Raw genomic sequence first — 26265 nt, 5'->3', positions numbered from 1 at the left:
AGGACGTGGATAGGACACTAAGGTGGGATCCTTAGGCCTATTCTTTTCTATGTATGTCTCTAAAACATTACTTTTTTATATACCGGAGGCTCCCGTCTCGACGACGGGGAATGATTCAGGCATGTGAATCTATGAAAGACACCCAAATACTGGATAAGCTGATGTAGATGTAAAGAACGCTGGCAGTTTTGTCAACAATCGACATAGAACTTTGTGGTGTTTCCAACATCCTTTGAGGTTGTGGGTTTTACAAGTGTCTGGCGTGCGCTACATGATGTCAATGAGAGGTAGATGACATACCCACTCTCTACACCATTACCTTAGATGTCGATCTCGAAAGATGTTGGGAAAAAGCAAGTTACTTACCTGTACACTCACTGTGGCTCTCCTGTATTGATATCTTTTATAGATTCACATACTTGAATCTTCCCCGTCGTCATGGTGGGAGTCCCACTCTAACAGTAGAAATAGTAGTACTGAATACATTACATAGACCTCCATAGAGAGAAAATTCAATTGAGCACTCTATCAACCTCATTTTATAACATCCAAAGTTCAGCCAATCACAGCAGAGACCCCAGAGTAACCCTCTCCACAGAGCCACCACACCTCAGATTTCGAGCACAAGGGTGCAATATATTATATAACTCTGACGTAGAATGGTGAGCCTAACCGGGGGAGGAGGGCAGGTCGCATGTGAATCGATACAAAGTATCAATACTGGAGAACCACAGTGTACAGGTAAGTAACTTGTTTTTTCTCCAGTATGCTATCTTTTATAGATTCACATGCTTAAATCAGATTAAAGAGCAGTATATCTATATATGAATAGAAACAACAATAAAGGCGGGAAGGCGAACAATCCCACCATGACAGTATCAGTAAAGAATACATATAAAACCAGAATTCTCTAAATGCAAGTAGAAATAACCATCAAATAGAATAAACACCATAAATAGATAAAGAAATCAGGATGCCTACAAGCCTCCTACCTTAGGCAAAGAGATGACAAAGAGCCCATTGTTCCACGGCTATATCTGCCTTCTGCCAACCATCCAGGCAGTAATGCTTTGTGAACGTGGGCGTCCTCGCCCACGTTGCTGCCCTGCATATCTCAGGGAGAGAAGCCCCCGCTAACAGGGCTGAAGAAATTGCAACCTTTCTCGTCGAATGGGCCTGCACTCTTGCAGGCAATGGATGTCCAGACTTCTCATGGCAGAAAACAATAGCTGAAGTGACCCAGCGAGTAATACTGGCCCTAGTTAGGGCGAGTCCCTTCCTGGGTGCAGAGTAAGAAACCAGCAGCTGAGAAGACTTACGAAAGGATTTTGTCCTTTGCAGGTAAAATTTCAAACAGCGTTTGATGTCCAGAAAATTGAGCGATTTTTCCGCCACCAAAGACGGATTTGGAAGAAATGTGGGCAGAATTATAGGTTTGCTGATGCGATAATATGATGGTACTTTAGGTATGAAAGAAGGATTTGTACGCAGAATAACCCTATCTGCTAACAATTGAAGAAATGGTTCCTTTGTAGAAAAAGCCTGGATCTTGCGGATACGTCTGGCTGATGTAATGGGCAAGAGAAAGGCCACCTTCCAGGAGAGAAATTTTAAGTCACATTTGTGTATAGGTTCAAATGGAGAACGCATTAGTTGTGACAAGACCATATTTAGTTGCCATAGCACTGGAGGAGATTTCACCGGTGGGCAGGTCCTTTATAGGCCTTTTAAAAATTCCCTAATAAGTCTATAAGACCACAAAGATTGATCCAGACGTCGTCTCTATCTAGAAATCGCAGCAAGGTGGATCTTAATGGACGAATGTGAGAGTCCCGCCTTGGCTAGGTGTAACAGATATGGTCATACTTGCTCCAGGGTGAATGAAAAGAATGAACGCTGAACCACACACAGAATCTTTTCCATTTTGCAGAGTAACATTTGAGCATGGAAGGAGCTGGAGAATTTAGTTAAATTGCTTTGCAATCATTGGATATGTTCAAACTCTCAAATTCAATGAAGTGAGGAGCCAAGCTGATAAGTGAAGAGAGGGAATTTGCAGGTGAATCACTTGCCCCTTGTCCATATAAACAAGATCCTGGACGAAAGAGAAGCAAAGAAGCTCTGTGCACCAAAATTGCTTTGCCCACCCGGGAGCGATAAGACTTATGCGGCACGGCTCCCGTTTTATTTTTTGGAGAACTCGAGGAATGAGAGGAAACGTCGGGAACGCGTCTCCCCACGATCCCGGCTGAGGAGTCCAACTTGCGTAAAAGGTGCACTTTTTGTTTAGGTACGTAGCGAATAGATCGAACGTTGGAAAGCTCCAAGACCAGAAGGCCATCTGTAACATCTGGTTGTTGAGCTCCCTATGTGGCACTGTTTGGACACCCTATTGAGTCGGCCCACTGATTGCGGACTCCCGGCACGTGCTCCACTCAAGAGTGAAATTTGGTTGAGGAAAAGCCTTCCCAAATCTCATGCGCTTGAAGGCAGAGAACCAGATATTTTGTGCCACCCTGTTTCTGGAGATAAAACATGGTGGTGGTGTTGGCCGTCCGGACCAGAACTGAAGATCTACGAATCCGAGGCAAGAATGCTTTGAGGCCCAAGAACACCGCTCTTACCTCTAAAAGGCATTTCGAGTCCTGTTTGGACCATTTTCGGTGCACTTGAAGCTCTTGGAGGTGAGCTCCACAGCCCTCCATGGACGCCTCCGACGTCATCACAAACTGAGGGGTTGAGTGAATGAAGGACAGGCCCAGAATCACATTTTCCTCAATCAGCCACCAAGAATTGCAGTTTTTATAGCCGTTGAGATTTGCATTATGTTGTTGAATGACCCCTTGGATTGAACCCATTGAGTGTCCAGTTGCTCCTGCAGTGGGCGCATAGGAAGACAGCAATTTGGAATTAGTTCAATGCAAGAGGACATCATCCCCTGCATATATTTGTACTTTCTGACAGAAATTGACCTTTTTGACGATAGACGGCGTGTCATACCCTTTCGAGAGTTGGAAAAGCTTTGCAACGATGCAAGCTCTTGGGAAAGTCAGATAATTGGAAGGAATGAGAGAGGACTTTTCTAGATTGAGGTGGAGAACCAGAGACTGGAAGAGATTCCGGCAAGTTTGAGTAGAGTTCCTGGCTGCCTGAAACGAAGGAGCTTTTATCAACCAATAGTCCAGGTAGGGAATACCTGGAGACCTGAGTGTCTCAGAAAGGCATGCCATGCATTTGGTGAAGACTAAGGGGGACGACTTCAAACCTAAGGGAAGCACTCTGAACCGATAATGGCACCCCGCCACTTCGAACCCGAGATATCTCCGTTGCTTTGGGTGAATGGGGATGTGAAAATAAGCATCGAGAAGATTGAGAGATGACAGATAATCCCCCTTTTTCCATAAGAAGAAGGATGTCCTGCAGAGACAACATCTTGAAAAATGTTTTTTGATGAATTTGTTCAGTAACCGGAGGTCCAAGACCTGCCTCCATTTTCCTGTTGTCTTTAAGATTAGGAAGAAGTGGGAATAAAACCTACGATTGCGCTAACGCAAGGGTACCTTTTCTATGGCACGTTTGGAAAGAAGAATTTTTATTTCCCTCTTGAAATCTGGCAGACGACGATCTAGTACCTTCGGAGGAGGGGTAGTTGCAAGATACTGAAAAACTCTAGGGTATGACCGTGACGGAAGACATCCAAAACCCATCTATCCAACGAGAGGGACGTCCAATTTTTAAAGAATTTTGTGCAGGTTGGTTTGAAATGTTGTGTGAATGAAGTGGAGGTGGTCTGGAATACTCATTGCACATTGTTAGAATCCTGCTGTCTTCTGGCCGATTGCAGCCTTTTATGCCCTGTGGGCCGCTACTAGGACCATGCAGTGCCGGACCTGCAAGGTTGGTTGTACGCTTGATAGGTTGTTTGAGGGTAATGTTGGAACCGCTGTTGGAATTGCAGTCTGGATGCGTACTGTCCTCGAACTCTGCCCCGAAAGGACTGGATACGATGTTGTTGTAACGTTGCCAGGGATTTAGCTGTATCAGTGTCCTTTTTTATAGATTGAAGGGCTTCGTCTATATGATTTCCAAATAGGCATTCGCCATCAAAAGGCATTTCTAGCACCTTAGCCTGAACCTCAGGAAGGAAGTTGGTTGCCTTCAGCCACCCCGGACGCCTCAACACACCTGCTCCAGCCATTTGCCGGAATGAAGTCGAAGAGATATCCGTTGCAATTTCTATCATCTCAGTGGAAGCTCTTTCCCCTTCCGACAAGATATGCCTTGGTTCCTTTTTCTTATCTTCAGGAAGATGGTCTAGGAACGAAGAGATGTCCGACCACATCTGTCGGTCGTACCTACCAAGAATGGCCAAAGCGTTGGAGGCTCCAATAGAAATGGCTGCCAGGGCGGCAAACCTCTTCCCTATGTTGTCTAGCCGACGTCCTCCTTTATCCGGAGGTGCAGAACATTGAGATGCCAGATTTTGAGCTCTTCTTTGAGCTGCCTGCATGATTACTGAATCAGGTCTAGGATGACCGATGAGGCATGTGTGTGAATTATCCGGGGCTTTGTACTTTTTATCCAGTTTCAGAATTACCACTGGGATAGAAGCTGGTGTCTGCATCAGTTTAAGACCATCCTGCCAAGTAATCCACTATGGTAATTGCCCTAATGGATTGTTGAGTGCCTGGCTTAAAGTCATATAAGAAACACTCCGTTTGTTTAACTGGCATGGGTAGATCAAAGCGCCTCGAGGCACATTCTAAAAGGTCATGAAAGCTCCCGATGTCAGCAGGGGGAAGAGTCTGCAGGAGGAGGGATAGGAGAGGACTGTGTGAGAACTACGCAATCATCCAATTCGTCCTGGGTGTTCACATCAGTGTGTGTCTCTCCTTCCTCTATCTGTTGGGCCACGTTTTGTGAATCATCAGGAATAACGATAGGAGGAGGAAAAACCTTTTTCCCTAGTGGGTATAGAAGTTACTGCGTGTTCCATAGGGGCTTGCTGAGGCAGTGAAGGATGTTGCAGAGCATTTGCCTCAGGAAAGCATCTGTAATAATTATTTAGCATGTGACGTAAGTCTGTTAACAACGACACATAATAGATGGTTCCCTAAAATGGCGAGGATCCTCTTCCTCATAGGGGTAACGCTCTTGGAAAGATTCTGGCTGCTGAACAGTAGCAGAGTCAGTGAAAGAATACTCTCCTGCAAGGTATGAGGATGGATTAATGTCCTCTAAGTCCTCAACATCATCAAAGTCCTGACATTTGACTTTTAGCTGGAAAGGACTACATGCAGGGCCAAACGTGCTGTTATCCTCAAACTCCTGGAAGTCAAGCAAACGTGTAGGTGGCAACAGAGCAAATTTTCAATAATCCTGAACCTTAGAAAGTCCTAAAGGGAATTTTTCTCCCGTCAATGGTACCATCCTTGAAGGTTTTGGCCGATAAGTTGTGGCAGTATTTGCATTCCCTGGGCTTATGGTCAGGGTAGAGGCAATGGAGACATTGCTTGTGGGAATCTTCTGAGAAAAGTCTAGATTTGCCACAAGACTTATAGGGCCTAAACAACCATTTTTTATCGGGCATTTGAAAGTCACAGAAAGAAATACCTTGAAGCTGAAAGCTGGGGGTCAAAAGTTGAAAAAGCCAACTGTCACTGAGCAGAGCTCCGAGAGACTCCCTATCACAAGACGTGTGGTAAGAAATCTGAGGTGTGGTGGCTCTGTGGAGAGGATTATTCTGAGGTCTCTGCTGTGATTGGCTGAACTTTGGATGTTATAAAATGAGGTTGATAAGAGTGCTCAGTTGAATTTTCTCTCTATAGAGGTCTATGTAATGTATTCAGTACTACTATTTCTATTGTTACAGTGGGACACCCACCATCACAACAGGGAAGATTCAAGCATGTGAATCTAGAACAGATACAATACTGGAGAATGGTGTTGTCTGTGTTTTTCTTTTGTTGAAGAACTCCTTTCTCTGGATCTTCCGATTTTGGGGCAAACTGCCTTTCAGAGCTAGCATGAAAGGATGACTTCTCCAGTCTTCAACTTCCTTTCTTCCTCCGCTCACATGTCCAGCTGCATTCCTTTCAGCTTGAGTCTTTCAAAGCCCTTCTGGACATTTTCTAATGGGCGTCACAGTCTAACAGAGTGCAAGACAACTAAATAAACTACACAGACAATGTGAGGGTCAAAGACAGCCTTCTTTCTCCCAGAAGAAGGCCACTTCACAAAACAGAATGCATTTGAAGAGAAAGTTGTAAAAAATAAGCCATAGAAAGCACTTCACTCGAAAAAATTATATTAAAGACATTAAGTGAAACTGAAGAAAATTATTCAAAATCACTTTTTAGTCAAATCGCAGAGTTGTGAAACTTCATATGTGTTCCCACATCCTACTCACAGGAGCTGGACAAAAAGAACTGATGGAATGCCCAGTAGAGTGCATGATGAACAAGAGTATTTTAGGGTCAGGACATTTTTTCCCTCACCATTTAATGTAAACCTAACAGGTTTATTTTTTCCTACTTTTTTGATACACTTTCATCTCTTTCTTGCATATCCAACTGTTCAGAGGTTCATCGTCTTATTTTCAGGAAAAAACACTTTAGCCTCGGTGAAGTTGTTACTGGATGCTACTCACCAGGAGGAGAGATAGGCACTGAGACCCTATGCGACATTTCAATGGACAATAAATCCGTGGAAAGTGCTGAGAGTAACACACACTGGGAATTTTTCTAACGTTTATGAGCATAATGGAGATACTCCGATGCAAAAGTTCCAGACTCCTATCTTGCCTGGGCACATTCTTCTAGAGTTTGTTCCTGCTGCCTTTTCACTGTCCTGGCAATTTCTCATTGTTTCCCCGTGACATTCAAATAGTACTCTTGCATATTCCTGGTGCACTCTACCAGCAGTCTTCAACCTCTACTACTTGAAAATCTTTCTCTGCTCCTTTTCACAGCTCATTTTTATCAGAACATTTATTCTGCAGTCCATTCTCCAATCTCCTCCAAGTGGCTGTGACAGCTTACAAAGCAAAAAGCTTTATAATAAAAGATCTCATGCTGTAGTACTGGAACAAGAAGGTCTGTTGGTATATCTTACCTCAGCTCCATTCCAAGCTCCCTGCAAGGCACAGTATCATAAGTGTGACACACCTGTAACACAAACAAAGAAATTGTGAGCTAGTTCCTCCGCTAGCTATAAGAGCTAGCAACCAAAAATAAATAATTCACACATTAACTAAAAGAACTGTAACCTAAAAGTGAATGCACTGCTTTTTTGATAGTTCTTTTCATTTATAGGAGTACATCAGTCCTATCTTCAATAATCAGGTCATCTGTGAGCCTGGGGCACCGAGAAAGCGATTCTGACCGAGTAACTGCTCTATAAGAAATCCTAGCTGCTCTGTAAGTGATCAACAGATTGGAACTTAATTGTAATCACTTTCCAACTGTAGTGACTTCTGTAAGCCACTACAATGGAAAAGTGATTTCAATCAAGTTCCCTTTTGGTTATCAGCACAACTTAAAATTGCACATCAATCCCTGTAATAATATCTGTAAACAGTCTATGCTCCACATTACTTGTTTTGTACCTTTTATCAGAAATATGCTAAAATGTTTTTAATTCCATTCATCAAATCGAGGAAAACGGACAAATTGCATGAAGACATTTATTTTTCTTAAACAGATGGAGGATGATGAAACATGCTATCATGTAAGCCTATTTTTAAGGGCAGCTGTGCGATCCAGACTCTCTATGCAATTTAATTCAGCACACAGCACTTGATTTTAATTGTTTTTATAGATGTTAGCACCGGATACCCAGATTTATACTAAACAAAATGTTTATGTGATTGTATGGATAGAATCTGTTTTATATTATATTAGACTATATTGTATTATTGTTGTATTTGGTACTTTTATGACTGAATATTCAGCTGAATAAAGTTGATCTGATTCTGATTTCTATAGGAATTTAAGTTATTTTGCATGTAAATACTTTATTAATAGTATACTCAGCTCTTTAACTGGCACACAACACCAACCAGCAAGCCATACAGTGATTAAATCAGAGGCATCTATGACTGAAGATCCCCATTGCCAATAGTCACTTACACGAACAATTCACAATGGTACCCACAAACCCTTACTGGCATCCCCCCCACCCCCCCCCAAAAAAAGTAAGTTATAGATAATATAGATGATAAACAAATCTAAATGGTTTACTGTCTCAAGACAATACACTTCCCTATTTTGGGATACATGGATTGAAAAGGGAAGAATGACCATTAAACAACAATGGGGTTTAGGGCTGGGGGAAGGACGCGGGACTCTATTGTCCAATTAATGGGTCACATCAATTTGCTTGAAAGAAAAAAGGAACTACTAATACCGAAGTGAATTTGCACTCAGAAAAATTAATTTACAGACTATATCATCCATAGTCTAATATATAAATGAACATCCAACCTAATGGCCTGAGCAGTCTTCCAAAGTATCCAAATACATCAGAGACAACACTATGAGCCAAGGCACTATGAAGGCGATTCAAAGTACAGCTTGAATATTTAATCATATCTGTACTCAACTAAACTTGTGGTAAAATCTGGGAAGGAACAATTATTTTCACATTAACTACCCAGGCACTTCTTTATTAGCCACAGAATGCTCTAGCCGTGATACAGACTTCACCAAGCTTTATTTACTTGAAATTAGTCCTTGATGGCGCTAAAACAAAGAATGATACACTGGATGATGTGCTTTTTCTGATGCCAAAGCCTTCTCCACTATTGGTTGGACCTCCAAGAAAATGACCCTCTTCATCCAGGAATGAAGGTCCTTGACAAAGGAGCTTCTTCTGTCAACTCTTGGTGAAGATACACCTACCTCTCGTCAAGGAATCAAACTGATTGACACACTTCTATCAATTCCATCAATGCGAATAACATAAAATAAACTTATTCTGCCCAGCCCAGCCCAAACTCCCCCCTCAACAGCTACTCAAAGAAGGAACTCCATCTGTTGGAGTCACAGGTTTGAAAGCAAATTCTTCTACTCCGATAGACCGTCAGCAAGATTAAATACTAGGTGTATGCCACTAACAGACTTTCAAATTAGCTGCACCACTCTCCAGAACACAACAGTTTCCCATTATGCAACACAAGACGTTCCCAAACCATACTGAAGAATCAACACTGCACACTTTATCTCAGTCATTAAGTTATTAAGCATCCGTCATGGTCTCTGTATGTGCTTCCACAGAACACTGTGCTGTTACAATATATTTAGGGTTTCCCGTTTTCACTTAAAACAGATTATAACCGATAAAACAAACACACTAAATTGAAAATTAGTTTTGACTAGAAACTTGAACACAACTGATTTTATCTCACTTTAACTCCTTTGTCACGCTCTGTAGCTAAACAGTATAAGTGCAGTCCCTACCCGTAAGCACTTTTCTGTGATGGATCCTCACACGGAGTCCTACTTGAACCTTGGTAACCCACCTAATATATTATGAATATCCATAAACCCCATAAGACCCACAGGGACTTATAACCTGTCCTGTTTTGGGAGCATGGCTCGCTCATTACTACATATTGCTGCGGAGTGGCCAGCAGGTTTGCAGCTGAACTCTGGGCATTGGCTCAGTCCAAGGCAAGTAACACCTTTATGAGGTTATCATCATTCAATGACGGAGAGAGTTTTGCTTTCTGAAACCACAGGTAGCAGGATGGTGTAAATAAAGATTACTATGCATATGGATCCCTCTAGAATAAATGTCCTCTCATACAAATACTGCCCCAAACACTGTTGTTGTTGGGTTTGTATGGTGATAGTCTGAAAAGCATGCCTATAACAGTAGTATGCCCTTATACAAAATAATCGGGCCATATCATGAACATCTTCTGTGCCCAAGTGCAGGCCCAGGAATCCATGCACTGGTTTTGGGGGAACTGCACTATTTTTTAACACATACCTCAACCCAGAAAATCTATATATTAGTGCATCAGCTGTTCACAGTAAAGCCAGACCCGTTTATAGGCAACCACTGCTCTGTGTTTCCTACTATCTGCTGTAGGCAGATCTGTTTCAGCACAAAAACACAAGTACTTATACTTGATCTGATCCTGCATACTGATGTAGGATGTGCTCTAGATACAGTGCGGGGGATCACCTACTTCAGCATTCCTTCCTAGTGCCTTCATGTCGAAATGCACTAGAACAAAGCACAATGCACAGAACACAAAGAGTGCCTTATGAAATTGTCACAACTTTTCCTCAAGATGATAGTTAATGTGCTGCTTTCAAATAAACAAAACCCACCCACGTGCTTTGTAAAACTTGAAGCCTTGATATCTTTGCGCTGGCATTCAAATAAACACAAAAACCCATAGACATGGCGCAACAATGTAAAACAAACTTAAGTTACAATGTCAGCTGCACAAACGAATAAGCAAAGGTATCCTGCAGGTCATGAAGCTCTTTACAATCTCTGGTTCTTCTTCAACCACCCTATGTCTAATAGAATGCACAGTAAATATTTCCTTAGCAGATTTCTTCCCTCCGAATACTTAGGGCAAGATTATACACTGCACAATAAATATCATGTCCCAAGTAGAAAATCTTAAGTTAGGAGTCCCTTGCCATTTGTCATAAGCACAATAGGGGAGCAAAACAGTGTGTCAATTGGGAACCATTTACCCAGTACAATCAAATCTTAATGAGGTGCAGACCTATCTCCAACCATTCACATGCTTGTCATTGGGTCTGATTGGACTGTTGTGAAGAGGTATCGGAGTTCTGGCAGATAAGACTGGTGGGGAGGTGAGAAAAAAATGAAGTTACTTGAAAGAGTACATTCAAGTAAGGGGATCAAAGAATGGAATTAGCCACAGGAACAAAGCGAGGAATATTTGAGAAGAAGAATGAACAAATGAAATAAAAGCTAATTTCTTTATAAGCACTGGAAAAACACCAATGTTGTCATTATGTAGGTGCAACAAAAGAGTAAACTGAGATAACTGCAGATTTTTACCGTTTTTTATAACACTGGAAACCATTGGGAAACAACCCGCAAAAAAACAGAATTTACAACAAGTATAAACTAAAAATAGCAAAGCATAAATATATAATTTCTTATTAAAGCTCCGCCCCCCCCCCCCCTTGATTCCACTGGTCTGAGCTCATGCATCCTCCAGATTTACAACATGCATGGACTCATAACCCTCCTCCCCATGGATATCAATTACATCATCTATACTACCAGTCACACTACCTATCTGTATAGCATGATGTGATATTCCTCTTATTCTTGTATGTACTGTGATAGAAATGCTGGAGTAAAAAGAATAGTGTGGTTCCTCCTTTGAATATATTATGGGCTTGGTGTTGCCATGCTAACAACATATGGCACTGTGAACCAATCCCAGAGAAACATCAAACACTGTTTGTGGGAAAAGCCAAAAGCGTAAAGGTAACAAAAGAAATCCTGCGGAGACACAACAAACAGCTTGAGTTTTACCAAACAAGTGACTGCTGTCTAACACGAAACAAGGGACCTGAAAAGTCTAACACACATCTAGAGTGGTTGAACCCATGCTAAAGGGCCAAATGCAGAGACTGGAATATCATGTCTTTAGGGAAAAGCCCAAACCTGATTTGCTTTCCTTATTACTTACCCGACTGCCGTGAGGGGAACGGCCACAACTGCGGACTTCTGCACCTCCTTTGCCTGCCGTGAGGGGAACGGCTTGCTGCTCTCCGCTCTCGCGCCCCACCAGCACCATCGCCGCCACTGGGACTCCATTTCCCAGGTGTCCCGGCGGCCGTGGCGCGAGAGTGACGCCACCAGAGCGCCCGGAGGCGCGCTAAAAGGCAGGAGCGCCGAGCGCTCATTGAGAACGCTTTCCTTATTACTTACCCGACTGCCGTGAGGTGAACGGCCACAACTGCGGACTTCTGCACCTCCTTTGCCTGCCGTGAGGGGAACGGCTTGCTGCTCTCCGCTCTCGCGCCCCACCAGCACCATCGCCGCCACTGGTACTCCATTTCCCAGGTGTCCCGGCGGCCGTGGCGCGAGAGTGATGCCACCAGAGCGCCCGGAGGCGCGCTAAAGGCAGGAGCGCCGAGCGCTCATTGAGAACGCTTTCCTTATTACTCACCCGACTGCCGTGAGGGGAACGGCCACAACTGCGGACTTCTGCACCTCCTTTGCCTGCCGTGAGGGGAACGGCTTGCTGCTCTCCGCTCTCGCGCCCCACCAGCACCATCGCCGCCACTGGGACTCCATTTCCCAGGTGTCCCGGCGGCCGTGGCGCGAGAGTGACGCCACCAGAGCGCCCGGAGGCGCGCTAAAAGGCAGGAGCGCCGAGCGCTCATTGAGAACGCTTTCCTTATTACTTACCCGACTGCCGTGAGGGGAACGGCCACAACTGCGGACTTCTGCACCTCCTTTGCCTGCCGTGAGGGGAACGGCTTGCTGCTCTCCGCTGTCGCGCCCCACCAGCACCATCGCCGCCACTGGGACTCCATTTCCCAGGTGTCCCGGCGGCCGTGGCGCGAGAGTGACGCCACCAGAGCGCCCGGAGGCGCGCTAAAAGGCAGGAGCGCCGAGAGCTCATTGAGAACGCTTTCCTTATTACTTACCCGACTGCCGTGAGGGGAACGGCCACAACTGCGGACTTCTGCACCTCCTTTGCCTGCCGTGAGGGGAACGGCTTGCTGCTCTCCGCTCTCGCGCCCCACCAGCACCATCGCCGCCACTGGGACTCCATTTCCCAGGTGTCCCGGCGGCCGTGGCGCGAGAGTGACGCCACCAGAGCGCCCGGAGGCGCGCTAAAAGGCAGGAACGCCTCTCGCCCCCGCGAGTCACGCGCGGGAGCGCCAGGACGAAGGGCGGACAGTCCGAGACAGGCAGAGACTGGGCTGGGCCACACCCCCTGCTCCTCAAATAAGGTATTTACATACTAACTTGTCATTGTATTTGCAAGGTACAACTGACTCCCATATTCTTCTCCTCTCCATTGTATGTTCCTGTAGTATTCGTGACTTGACAAATCCCTCTCAAGTCTACGTATTCATTGAAAGCCAACTATGCCTAAAAAAGTAGTGCCAATCCCTACCAAAACAATGGACAATTACCTGGTTCAAGTGGTTTCAAAAATAAACAGTAACAGGAGACAGTCACTGGGACTCAGCCAGTCTCCCGATCTCCAACTCCTGAGTCCAACTCCACTATCCCTACAGGCAGACACTTCACTGCTGGACACTCCCTTTGATCAGATAGTTAACAATTCCTACATTGGTGGTAAGGACGATCAAAGTAATGCCCTGGCAGCTGTTCTGGTAAATCCTATTGCTAACGATCTAGTGAAAAACATCAGTTCTGAACGTGAGATGGGTGCCCAAACCACAGATGGTGACCTTTCCACTTCCTCTGAAGAGGAAACCCGACCAGTCAGAACCACCAGAAGAACCCAGCCAAAACGAACAGGGCTACGATCAGGCCCAAAGAAGAAAAGGGCATCTCCTCTTGGGAAAACCAAGGCTAGAAGCACGGAGAATGGGGCTGACAGTGTCAAATGTTTTTTGGACGACGATCTGCTTCTCAAGTTAGCTGATATGATGGATTCCAACATTAAATCCATCATCAAGCCACTGGTCGCTAAGATTGACAAACTAACCACTGAAATAAAAAAAATGGCCATAATACAGGCTAAAGCAGTGGACGAGGTTGACAAGTTGACCATACTAGTGACAAAAGCAGCCCAGGCAACTGAAGAAAATCTTGGGAGCACAACAATGGAGGGGGGTGACTCGATGCCATGTAACCATCTGGCTCAGGTCCAATCAAGTTCTAATAACCACCCTGATGCAAATGACGGTGGTTTGATAATACCAAATATCATGCCTGTATTATGCCCGGAAAAAGATTCTCATCAATGTATAGAAGAAGCTTCTCCTGTGGTATTAGTGTTGGCTAATGTCCCACCTCTGGCGACAGGCCAATTGGAAACTCTTGCTTCATTGACCAGTAAGGCGCTGCATTGGCTTACAGGGAACATGCAGATGGCGCCTGGAGGGAAACAGCAACTTGCAGGCGAAATCAAGGCAGCGAAAAGGGTTACCTGGATTGGGAAAAGACCAAAAAGATTCAAAGGTTCAAAATGATTTTAAAATTTGTATGTCACTGATAACGTGTTTTTAAATGCACGGATTTTACTAGCGTTGCATTTTATATTCAATTCCTTCTGTCAGCAGTAAAAGCGCTACTCGCTATTGTGGTAAAACGATTAAAAGTTACTTGTGCATAGCCTGGGCTCGATTTCCCGTCCTGCCCGCCCCGGTCCGACTCGGCAACCAGTGCCGTTGAGCGGAGGGCGGGTCAGGCAGAGCCAGGTCACTTCCGCACTTCCGCATTGACAGAGCGGTCAGCGCTCTAGTTGCTGTACCTGAGGGTATTTAGCCCCCTCGTCACAGTAAGCGCGCAGCGGTCGCGCGCAGCGAAGCGCCTGAGACGCGCCAGAGAGAAGCCCGTCTGTGCCCGTCCGCGACAGGACGTGGCTAGGGGCTATGGAGGAACCTTCGGTGGACACCAGGGTACCTAGGCGGATCTATTCCTCGCAGTCCCTACGACACTTACGTTGTAATCTGTTAACATCTACTTGTAAGTTTCCACCCTATTGTCTCCCTGAAGGGCCATTTTCGTGTAGGTCTTGCCAAAAACAATTTTCTACAGAAAAACTCTTCCTCCTACAGCGCCCTAGTAACACTCCTGTAGCTTCGACTCAGGGAGGCAAAACTTTAAATATTTTATTGTGCAATGTAAGATCTCTAGTTAAACATTCCTTTGAGGTTTGGGATCTTATTTCCACTCATAAAGCAGATCTCTGTTTTTTAACTGAGACCTGGCTTAAACCCCATTCCACTCCCGCTATTACTCTTGGAATACCGGAGGGTTACAGATTTGTCAGATTAGATCGACCACAAAAAACTGGTGGGGGTATAGCAATTGTATTAAAAAAGGAGATTTCCATATCGGTCATTGATCAGTGTTGTAATCCGACTTTTGAAATGCTGATATTCAGGATAGGTTCCTCCACTAAATATAGTAGGAAAGGAGCCTTAGTCTACCGTCCACCAGGTCCCTTAAAAAATATGTCCTAACAGCTAGTGGAAGCACTAGCTCCCCATGTGTGTCAAGATAAAGAATTCCTGCTACTTGGGGATTTTAACATTCATAGTGAGGAGAAGACTAATAGTGAGACACTGTCCTTCCTTACTGATATATCCTTTCTAGGATTAAAACAATGTAATAGTGGACCAACACACCAAGCAGGACATACCTTGGATATGATAATATCTAACTTTCCTGGTATAAAATGCTGTGCTCCCAAACAATATCCTTGGACTTATCATTTTGTACTTGAGTTCTCCATGCCAGTGAATGATCCCCCTCCTGTTCCTCACATTCAAATTCAATCTAAAAGAAGGCAGTGGCACAAGATAACCAATGTTAACTTTGTACAAAAATACCTCCCTCCCCTGATTGTCTGTACAGATGATATTAACACTGCCCTTTCAAACTGGGATCGTGCAGTTGATGCTGCAGTACAACACATTGCCCCGATAAAGACTTTTAAACCTAGACTTGCCAGGAAACAAGAGGTTTGGTATTCAGAGGAATTACGCAGTCTCAAACGCCTGGCTAGAAAGTCTGAAAAAATATGGAGAAAATCCTCCAGGGAGGAAGACAAAAACTATTACAGAATTAATCTTAACATCTATCATAAAGCCATACGATCAGCCCGGAAAAATCATGTGACTGCTCAGTTAGAAGCAGCTGGCAATGATTCAAAAGTTTTGTATCAGATTGTCAACACATTCATGAAACCAATAGCTTGTGAAAGTGCTGACATGGCGTCACAACATCTCTGTGATAGTATTTCCTGCTTCTTTTCAGAAAAAATTGATGCCATCTATAATAAAATCAAGGCACTTGGTCCTGATGTAAATAGCTTAGTTAACCACACTTTGATACAGACAACACCTATCAAGACCTGCTCTTTTAATGAGTTTCCTGAAATATCATTGATAGAGGTTCAGAAACTGTTTTCTGATATCAAAAGTGGGAGCCCGGCAGATCTGCTCCCAGCTAGACTCATGGGTCCGCTGGGGAGTACACTGGGTCCTGATGTTCAAAGACTAGTGAACCTATCACTTACATCTGGAGTCGTTCCTTTGTGCTGGAAAAAAGCCCTAGTTAGTCCCATTAGGAAGAACACTTCTATTCCTTGGTCCAACATGTCTAACTTGAGGCCTATTTCCCTTCTACCTTTTCTAGGGAAAATTATTGAAAAGCACACCAACAAGCACCTATCCACTTACCTTGAACAATCTGGTAGCCTCGATCCCTCGCAGTCAGGTTTTAGGCCTAAATTCAGTACTGAAACGGCCTTACTGTCGATAACAGACGATCTACGGCTGTACCAGGACAGGGGTTATTCTGTTGTCCTGGTGCTGCTGGATTTATCGGCAGCGTTCGATACGATTTCCCACACTATCTTGATCGAACGACTGTCTGCGAGTGGAATCGGCGGCAGGGCACTGGATTGGATCAGAAGCTTTCTCTCCAACCGCACCCAATCTGTCACCATGGGTGAGTTTAAGTCGGAGGAAGTTAGCATTACCAAGGGGGTCCCGCAGGGCTCCTGTCTGAGCCCTACCTTAACACCTATGTGGCTCCCTTGGCAGATGTTACTAGAGCTTTTGGATTCTGCCCAGTGTCCTACGCTGACGATACGCAGCTGCTCTTCCCTTTTAAACATCTTACCCCGGAAATTTTACAATCTTTTTCCGATGGGATGACGGCAGTTGCAAGGTGGATGTCTTCCAACTTTCTTCAATGTAATGTTGGAAAGACAGAGGTGATGCTCTTTGGAGAAGCCAGGATCCTATGGTCCCCTGAATGGTGGCCTTCTGACTTGGGCCCAGTTCCTGAGCCTAAAACAGTAGTCAAGAACTTGGGAGTTAGATTGGAGCCGGAGCTAACCATGAAGCAAAACGTTAATACCACCGTGGGCTCTTGCTTTCATGTGATTGGACTCCTCCGTAAAATCTTCCCTTTCCTCCCTGACTCCCACAGGAAAACCCTTGTTCAGGCTCTGGTTATCAGCCGGCTTGACTATTGTAATGGTCTCCTGGCAGGTGCTAGTGAGGAAGTTCTGGATCGTTTACAGGTGGTGCAGAATACTGCAGCCAGGTTGGTGCTAAATGCACCCCCCAGATCCTCCTCTAAACCGTTACTTCATAAACTTCACTGGTTACCAATACGCCAACGAGTGAAGTTTAAGACCTGCTGTATTATCCACAAAGGCCTCAATCAGTTAGGACCAGAGTATTTGGCGAACAAATTTGTTCCTTATGTTCCCACCCGTGCTCTTAGATCCAGTGACCAGTTGTTATTAAATGTCCCTAAGATAACTAAAGCCAGGTTAGGTGGCAGGGCTTTGTCTGTTGTAGGTCCCAACTTGTGGAATTCACTCCCGCTTTCATTGAGGCAATGCAATGACCACCTTCAATTCAGAAAATACCTCAAAACTTTTCTGTTTGATTCACTCTAATTAGCATTTCTGTGGGCTTACAGTGTTTTTCTAATTCTTTGCTCTTTTATCAGTTTCTGTACCGGTTGTTTGCAGCGCGGAGATACTCATTCGGGTGTTTATTCATAGCGCTATATAAACCTGTAAATAAATAAATAAAAAAGGAGATTGTGTAACGGTGACCTTTTCGCATCCGGCTGTTCTACCTAATGTGCTGACCAATGTACTTCCGCCACAAAGAAGAAGTGGGACAGTTGTTCCTCTCACTTTAAAATTATTTTATGGCGAACAACAAAATGTAACTTATCCTAAGACCCCGGGTCCGGTATGGGCTACTGTAAGAAATAGACGAGGAATAATGGGTTCAGTTAACGAATGGGGCTGGCCTGTGGGAAATAGATATGAGACCTTATCAGGGCTAAATGAGTGTGATTGACTCAGGAGGGGAAATAGCATTGCAAGTTCTATCCCACCATGTGAAAATCAAGCGGGAGTCGCAATATCCGAGCTGAATACCTCGAAAAACGATAGCTCCACACTCGAGATAAATCTAACTAGCCAACGAAGTACTTTCGAGGGTCCATATGGAAACAGTTATCTTTATTGTCCACCCGTTTCTAATAATAATTCTAATAAGAATGTTAAAACATGTTCTAACTTGGTGGTAAATGAGAATTCTGTGAATGCAAATATCTCATCCCAAATCCATATGGCTAGCCAAATTACCGATATGGTAGTACCTAATGCCAATGTGGTTGCCCATTTTACCCTAGTGTCATGGAACATAGCAGGTCTGAAAAGTAAAATTACATCTTTCGACTGGCTAGCCTTCCTGGATTCAAAGGATATTATCCTTCTCCAGGAAACTTGGCAGGAAACCCCCGAACCAAAGCAAGGTTACCTACATTTTTACATCTCGGCTATTCCGAGCCTACGGGGTAGGTCAAAGGGGGGATTGGTGACATGGGTAAAACAAAATAGCGGGTACTCTGTTTCCCAGCTGGTTACAAATACCCCTGACATTTTGTTAGTGAAACTCCAGCGACACCAGTGTAAAGATCTGTATGTTTTTAACATCTATTCAAGGGGTCTACCAGGTGGGAAAGCCACTGAGGCAGTTGAACAATTAGATATGCTTTTAAAACAATATTGTTTGAATGGCAACGCTATTGTTGCAGGTGATTTTAATTGTTGTTTCGAACCCCTAGATAATTACGATGTAGACCTTACGATGGAAGAAGACTGTATTTGGAAAATCCCTCAGCTGTCCTTACCACCTATAAAAAAATGGTCAGAGGCCTCATTGCAAATAAAAATTTTGTGTGTGGAGCATGGGCTTCGGGCCACTAATGGAAGAACTGGTTCAGATACACTGGGTGCCCCTACCTTTAATAATGGCATATCACACAGTCGTATTGACTACATCCTTACTAATAAGGAGAATTGGTCTAATGTCATCGATATGTGGATAGAGCAGCGGGCCGAAAGTGATCATGACCCATTAGTTTTGTTATTTAGGTTGTTTGATCTATCTAATAACGACGTACAAAGTGATAATGTGCAAATTTCTCTTTCTAACGATTATAGACGTATCAGATGGTCAAATTGTGTTACAAATGAAGAAAGTGTTGCAGCTATGAGGGACTTAACTACCCAGGCTATAACAGATCTAAGGAGCAATTATGATGATGAAGCTCCGATATCAAACGTCAGTAAGATCCACAATGAGTTTTTTAACAAATTGAAATCCTTCTTTGTAAAAAAGGTCACCAAGAAACAGAGTAGGCCAGCAAAGAATGAGGATCAATGGTATGACAGATCTTGTAGGGTTGCTTACAGGGCCTTGTCAGACGCAGTAAAGACAAAAGATATAGTGAAGATAAAGGAAGCCCGTGCCATGTATAAGAAAACACAAATCAGGGCAAAAAGCGACTGGGATGATGGTTATTGGTATGACCTCCTGAGAGCCAGTAAAGAAAGATCCATGTCCACTTTCTGGGACATTAAGTGGGGAAGGGGGGCTAAAAGAGGAGAACCCATGAATCATGTGTCACCAAATGCTTGGGTTTCCCATTACGCGTCCCAGTTTGCTTCGGAGGACATCGAAGAAGATGGTTGCGAAGTATCTCTGGTTACAAACCTGAGTACTGGCTACCTATCCTTCACTAAAACCGATGTCCTAAAAACTTTGAATAACATCCCAAAAGCGAGGGCCCCAGGCATGGATTCGGTCCCTGCTGATCTATTTATGTATGACAAGGACCTTTGGGCTACCTATATTCAGCTGCTAGCTAATGGCATTGCAAGGGGCTCACCTATCCTGAGACCTGGAAGGGTGCCGAGATCATCCCAATCTTTAAAAAAGGGGAAAGCTCGGATCCAGGTAACTATAGGCCTATTAGCCTTATCGCATGCATCCAAAAGGTAGTGGCAAGGCTTGTGTTGCAGCATATTCATGCCTGGATAGACGAGCAAGATATTTTGTCACCGTTACAGGCAGGGTTTCGCTGTCATACTAGTACCATTGACCAAGTTTTTAGATTTGTTTTAATATACTGGAGGGTAGTTCTACTTGGTGGGGGTATGCTGTTTGCAGCCTTTGTTGATCTTAAATCAGCTTTTGACTTAGTCCCTCGTGCTAAGTTGTGGAAAGCCTTACACGAACAGGGCATCCCAATTGAAATTTTATCTTTCTTAATTAGACTGCACGAGGATAATTTTGCCCAAGTCCGATGGAACCAGCAGGGAAGCGTAACTGACAAATTTCCCATTGCAAGGGGAGTACGCCAAGGCTGTGTACTGGCCCCAACCCTCTTCTCGCTATACATCAACAGGGTGATCAGGTACTTTGAACAACAACCGACCGACGCACCCAAGTTGGCCGGAAAACTGATCCCCCTGTTGATGTTTGCGGACGATACCCTGCTAATATCAAAGACGCAGCAGGGGCTTCAGAAGGCTATCAATGTCTTTGAAGCGTTTTGCGCAGATCATGGCCTTGTTGTTAATACAGCTAAAACAAAATTCATGGTTCTGCATAAACGGAAACACGTCAGAGGGAAGGTGGTTATGGATGGGGTCCAACTTGAACAGACCCAAGTCTTCAACTACTTGGGCATTACCCTGTCCTATAAACTAGATTGGAAGCAGCATACCAATCAGCTGGTTACGAGGCACGCTCAATTGGCAGGAGCACTCACCAAGGAATTTTACTTATCACATACTAGGCCTATTACTCCTGTTTTAAAAATTCACAATGCTAAGGTGGGAGCAGCGGTCCTGTATGTGGCAGAACTCTGGGGGACCAGTAACCTCACTAAGTTGACGGCCGCTCAAAATAAATTTTTTCGTAATATTACTGGATTACCAGCATCCACTCCCTTGATACCTCTCCACTATGACCTAGGAGCTCGTAGTTTTGATGATATGGCAAAATATAGATCTGTTGCCTACTGGAGGAGATTATGGGTAACCCCTGAACTCCTGCAGTATGTTCAGGGCTTCCTTGAGGTCAGAGACTCAGATAAGTCCCACAAAATTCAGTGGATGAGGGAGGTTAAAATAATTTACACGGCTATGGGCCTATCTGCATTATGGCATGACCCTGTGGGGAATGTCTTCCCACCTAAAAAAATACTTCGGGAGCTGTATTGGAACATGGTTGAGCTCAGGACATTTGGACGCCATACAGAATTATCATTCACTACTGATTTCTTAGAGCTCAAGCATGCCCTGGCCCTAGAACCCTATTGGGACTGGATTACTATTCCAGGGGACCGGAAGAAGTATCACCAAATGAGGGTGGGGACTCTACCACTAAATACATTAACTGTAAAATGGCGTGGGAACCAAAGTTCGGTGTGTCCCTTTTGCCCTGATCAAAGGGAAAACATAGGGCATGTGTTGTTTGCCTGTCCTGAATACAATGTACCAAGGAAGTCATGGCTTAAACCAGTTTGTGTTCAGTTAGGCTTCAAAACTGCTAGTGAGGCAATTAGGATTTTAAGAACTGACACATCCCAGCTAGTCGTTATAGCCTTGTCGAAATTCTTACACTGGATGTGGATAATTCGTGCCCGTAAAATGAGTTCCGTATAACCCCAAGGCCTGCTGTTATATGCTGCTATATGCTGCCATTTGATCAAGTAAAGTGTATTGAGAATTTGATTTTCCTAGCAATGAATGTATTATCCTTTTAACACTGTCTTTTTTAACGTTTTAAATGTGATACTTAGCTACTTAATTTTTTTTACTTTTTTTTTTGTAATTATGTATGAGCTAGTAAGCTCTTTTTAGGAATAGTGGTAACGTCTGACCAAATGTGGATCTTATTATCTATGGGGTGGGGGTGAATTTGTATTGTAAATGTCTTTTATGATTGAAAAATATCAAAAAAGACTATGTTGATTTGATTTGATTTGCATATAGTTGATTCCATTGCCCAACAGCATAAACAAGCTAAGACAAAGGAATAGGAGGGTGCCACACTTAGGCAATCAGAATGGTAAGACAATCAGGCAATAAAGTGAACAATAAAACTACTGCTCTAGCCTGCACGCATGACCCAAGCAATACTTACCTTCCGTATTTCTTCAGCACAATGGTTAGGAGGCCTTTAATGCAATTGTAAAAACTTACATTTTACCAACAAAACATATCAAAATCTCATATTAAGGAGTGTGCTGGTTGACATCTAAAATAAATACATAACTCTGAAATTGGCACGTTACGACTGTCAAATATATGCTTCTTCCCACTGAGGTTTGAACGTGGATTAATTATGGTTGTGGGGGTTGGGATAAATAATTATGCAAAGTCACAGTGTTTTACTTTTTATATCTCAAAGTATATTTTTTCAGGTGAATTTCAGGTTTGATACGTTTTTTCTTATATTTGAGTATTATCAAAATTGTGGAAAAGTTCTGTAAACTGCTTTTCACAGTTGCAGGCATGTAATCCCTTTTTTTCGTCTTTCTGAATCCAGCACTGTTTTGTTGAGAATTAGGGAATATTCCACAACTCGAGTGTGCGCAGATATTAACCAATCCGGTTCAGCTTAACTATGCATGACTTTTCTAACAGTACCGATTCACCTAAAATTGATGAATATTTTTTTATTTTAGTGCATGATTACAATGTTACATATTACATTTTAACTTTGCAATTTCATACAGGAACTGATATAAAACCGAAAGAAATCATGTACTTATGAATCACAATACATTGTAATACGTGCCATTAAGAGCAAGATTTTTTCATAACAAATTGTCTTATGTCCGTAAAGTTTTCAGTAACATTCTCTCATGCACGGTTTTATACCCTTTTACCCCCCACCCTACCCTCCCAACCCAGGGTTGGCCATCCGTTCACTTTTTTAGTTACTTAAGTTTCTGCTCTGTCAAGCCATCTGGTCAGTAGTTCCCACATTTTTAAGTCTTTTGATAAGGATTGGATCCCTCTTTTTTCGTATATAGCTTTTTCAAAGTTATAGTTCGACACTAGTCGTGTTAACCATTGATGATAATCAGGGGGTGTTGGATCTAGCTAAGCTGAGGTTAAAGAAAGTCTATATGGAACCATGTCTATAAAAATCAACTGCTCTCCCGGTTTCCCTCGAGTCTCCTGATCTACCCCGAGGCAGATCAGGGCTGATGAAAGACTTGTATCCCTGCCTAGCTCCTCTTTGAAAAATGTTATCTCGGATTTTAAAATATCTAGCGTAATGCAATCAATCAATCAATCAATGAATTTGTAGAGCGCGCTACTCACCCGTGAGGGTCACAAGGCGCTGGAGGCGGGGTGGGGGTGCGCCGCTACTGCTCGAACAACCAGGTCTTGAGGTGCTTCCTGAAGGTGAGATGGTCCTGGGTCAGTCGGAGGTGTGCATGGAGGGAGTTCCATGTCTTGGCTGCCAGGTAGAACGAGAGACGTTTGTTGAGGCATTCGGGGCCCATGTTGTGGAGCGCTTTGTGTGCGTGGGTGAGCAGCCTGAACGTGATCCTCTTGCTGACAGGGAGCCAGTGCAGTTTCCTCAGGTGGGTGGAAATGTGGCTGTGGCGAGGGATGTCGAGGATGAGTCGTGCAGAGGCGTTCTGTATGCGTTGAAGGCGTTTCTGAAGTTTGGCTGTGGTTCCTGCATATAGGGCGTTCCCGTAGTCCAGTCGTCTGGTGACGAGGGCCTGGGTGACCGTCTTTCTGGTTTCGGTGGGGATCCATCGGAATATCTTCCGGAGCATGCGCAGGGTGTTGAAGCACGAGGACGAGACTGTGTTGACTTGTTTGGTCATCGTGAGGGAGGAGTCCAGGATGAATCCCAGGTTGCGTGCATGGTCCGTGGGTGTGGGGGCGGTGCCCAGCGTCGTGGGCCACCAGGAGTCGTCCCAGGCGGATGGGGTTTGTCCGAGGATGAGGACCTCCGTTTTGTCCGAGTTGAACTTCAGACGGCTGTGCTTCATCCAATCTGCGACATCTTTCATTCCGTCCTGGAAGTTGGCTTTGGCGGTGAGAGGGTCTTTGGTGAGGGAGATTATCAGTTGGGTGTCGTCGGCGTAGGAGATGATGTTGATGTTGTGTTTGCGTGCGAGGGGGCTCATGTAGATGTTGAAGAGGGTTGGGCTGAGCGAGGAGCCCTGGGGTACGCCGCAGATGATCTTGGTGGCTTCGGAGCGGAAGGGAGGGAGGCGGACTCTCTGGGTTCTGCCGAAGAGAAACAATGTGATCCAGTCCAGGGCTTTTCCTTGTATCCCAGTGTTGTAGAGGCGGGTTATTAGGGTGCGGTGGCAGACGGTATCAAAGGCTGCCAAGAGGTCCAGGAGGATGAGAGCGACTGTCTCTCTGTTGTCCATCAGGGTCCTGATGTCATCGGTGGCTGCGATGAGGGCGGTCTCGGTGCTGTGGTTAGCTCGAAATCCAGACTAGGATGGGTCGAGCGAGTTGTTTTCTTCGAGGAATGCAGTCAGCTGTTTCTTGACGGTCTTCTCTATGACTTTAGCCGGGAAGGGGAGAAGAGAGATGGGGCGGAAGTTCTTGAGGTCTTTGGGGTCCGCTGTTGGTTTCTTCAGAAGGGCGTTGATTTCTGCGTGTTTCCAGCTTCCAGGGAAGGTGGCTGACGTGAAGGAGCTGTTGATGATGTCCTGGAGGTGGGGTCCGATGATGGTGTCGGCTTTGTTGAAGATGTGATGAGGGCATGGGTCGGATGGGGAGCCGCAAGAAGCTAACATGTGGTCAAGATCCGCCTGATTCAGAGAGCATCAGGGGCATAGAGTTCCCTTCCGGCTTCCCCATTTAGCAATCATTTTCGGCGTATAATAAAGCGAAAAGCAAGTTTTATAATACTGCGCCTGAAGCCGTGCTGGTATAAGTACCTTTTGTGCTAATTCCGTTGAGTAGAAAAATAGATTCTCTGTAATATCAATTTCCTCTTTCCACTTAGTAGCCCACAGTCCCAAGTCGTCTATCATTAGGGAATAGAGAGAATTATACACAATTCCTATAGATGGATGGTTCGGTCTCAAATTATCCATGCTAGGATAATTGATGAAACCTGATGGGCCACCACCTTTCCTACCTAGGAAGTTGTGTAGTTGCAAATACTTGAAAAAGTCCCTCCAGTCTAGTGCGTATTGTTCTTTAAGTGTCTCAAAAGAAACTATACCATAAAGGAAATACAAATCACCAAGTTTGGACATGCCCTTATCTAACCATTTCTGGATTATGGAGTCCTTAAAAATTTCGGGCAGATTAGAATTATTATAGATTGGTGTGTAATGATTCAAGCGGCCCATTCCTAGCATTTTCCTAACTGATTTCATGGTTTTGTATCCGGCAGCCAGCGTCTTAAAGCATACCTTTTTATAATGAGAATCATTTAAAAACCTCCAAGCCCATCCCAGGCATCTTTGCCCATTATAAATTCGATAGGTGTGGGTATGCTTTCTGAGAGGTCGTCTATTGGCTTGTGGGGAAAAAAGAGTGTAATGATACAAAAGGGTAGTTGCCCAATAATACAGTCTGATATTTGGAAGAGCCAATTCGCCCCTGTCCTTTGGTAGGGAGAGGAACTTTTATGCTCTCCTAGGTTTTGCATATGACCAAATAAACCCAGCAAACAGGTCTTCAATCTTTTTCAAGTAATTGATACTAAATTCCAGCGGAATAGCCCTTATGAGATAGAGAAACTTGGGGAAAAAAGCATTGTAATAATATTACATCTCCCGATTATCGAAAGGTGCAAATTATTTAATCGCCTAAGCTCTGGGTTAATTTTATCTATCAGGGGGTCGATATTGCAATCAACTAGCTTTTCAACATTGGCCGCAATATCTATTCTCAAATATGTGGCCCTCTCCACCTGTCTAGTGTCATCACCCATGCTGATATTTTTAAAAATAATCTGGGTTTTAGCTCTTTTGAGGGAGTACCCAGACAGAAGTCCAAATTTAATCGCCTCTAGCTCAACCTCCACCATAGATATTACGGGGTTAGATGTTACAAGCGCAATAGCGTCGGCATATGCCAATACTTTTGTTTCCCAACTTTGAGTGATAATTGGGCTAATCCTTTGATTGCCTTCCAGTACTCGTAAGAATGCCATGATCAATGTAAAGATTCTAGTGGAGAGTATTTATATAGGACTAGCATATGTATGC

At 44.1% G+C, this 26265-nt stretch overlaps 1 protein-coding gene across 2 annotated transcripts in view; it reads right to left on the bottom strand.

Annotated features, from left to right (window-relative positions):
• Positions 1-26265, bottom strand: part of LOC144770216 (uncharacterized) — a 591183-nt gene that overhangs the window by 305018 nt on the left and 259900 nt on the right. For both annotated transcript variants that reach the window (XM_078654543.1, XM_078654542.1), the window contains one exon: positions 7114-7166. In XM_078654543.1, the coding sequence (XP_078510669.1) occupies positions 7114-7166 (53 nt within the window). The remainder of the gene's footprint in view (positions 1-7113; positions 7167-26265) is intronic.

The sequence above is a fragment of the Lissotriton helveticus genome, chromosome 7, assembly GCF_964261635.1.
Source record: "Lissotriton helveticus chromosome 7, aLisHel1.1, whole genome shotgun sequence".
In the NCBI taxonomy this organism is placed as follows: Eukaryota; Metazoa; Chordata; class Amphibia; order Caudata; family Salamandridae; genus Lissotriton; species Lissotriton helveticus.
The sequence above is the reverse complement of the archived record's forward strand: the minus strand, read 5'-3'. Positions and strand labels throughout refer to the sequence as shown.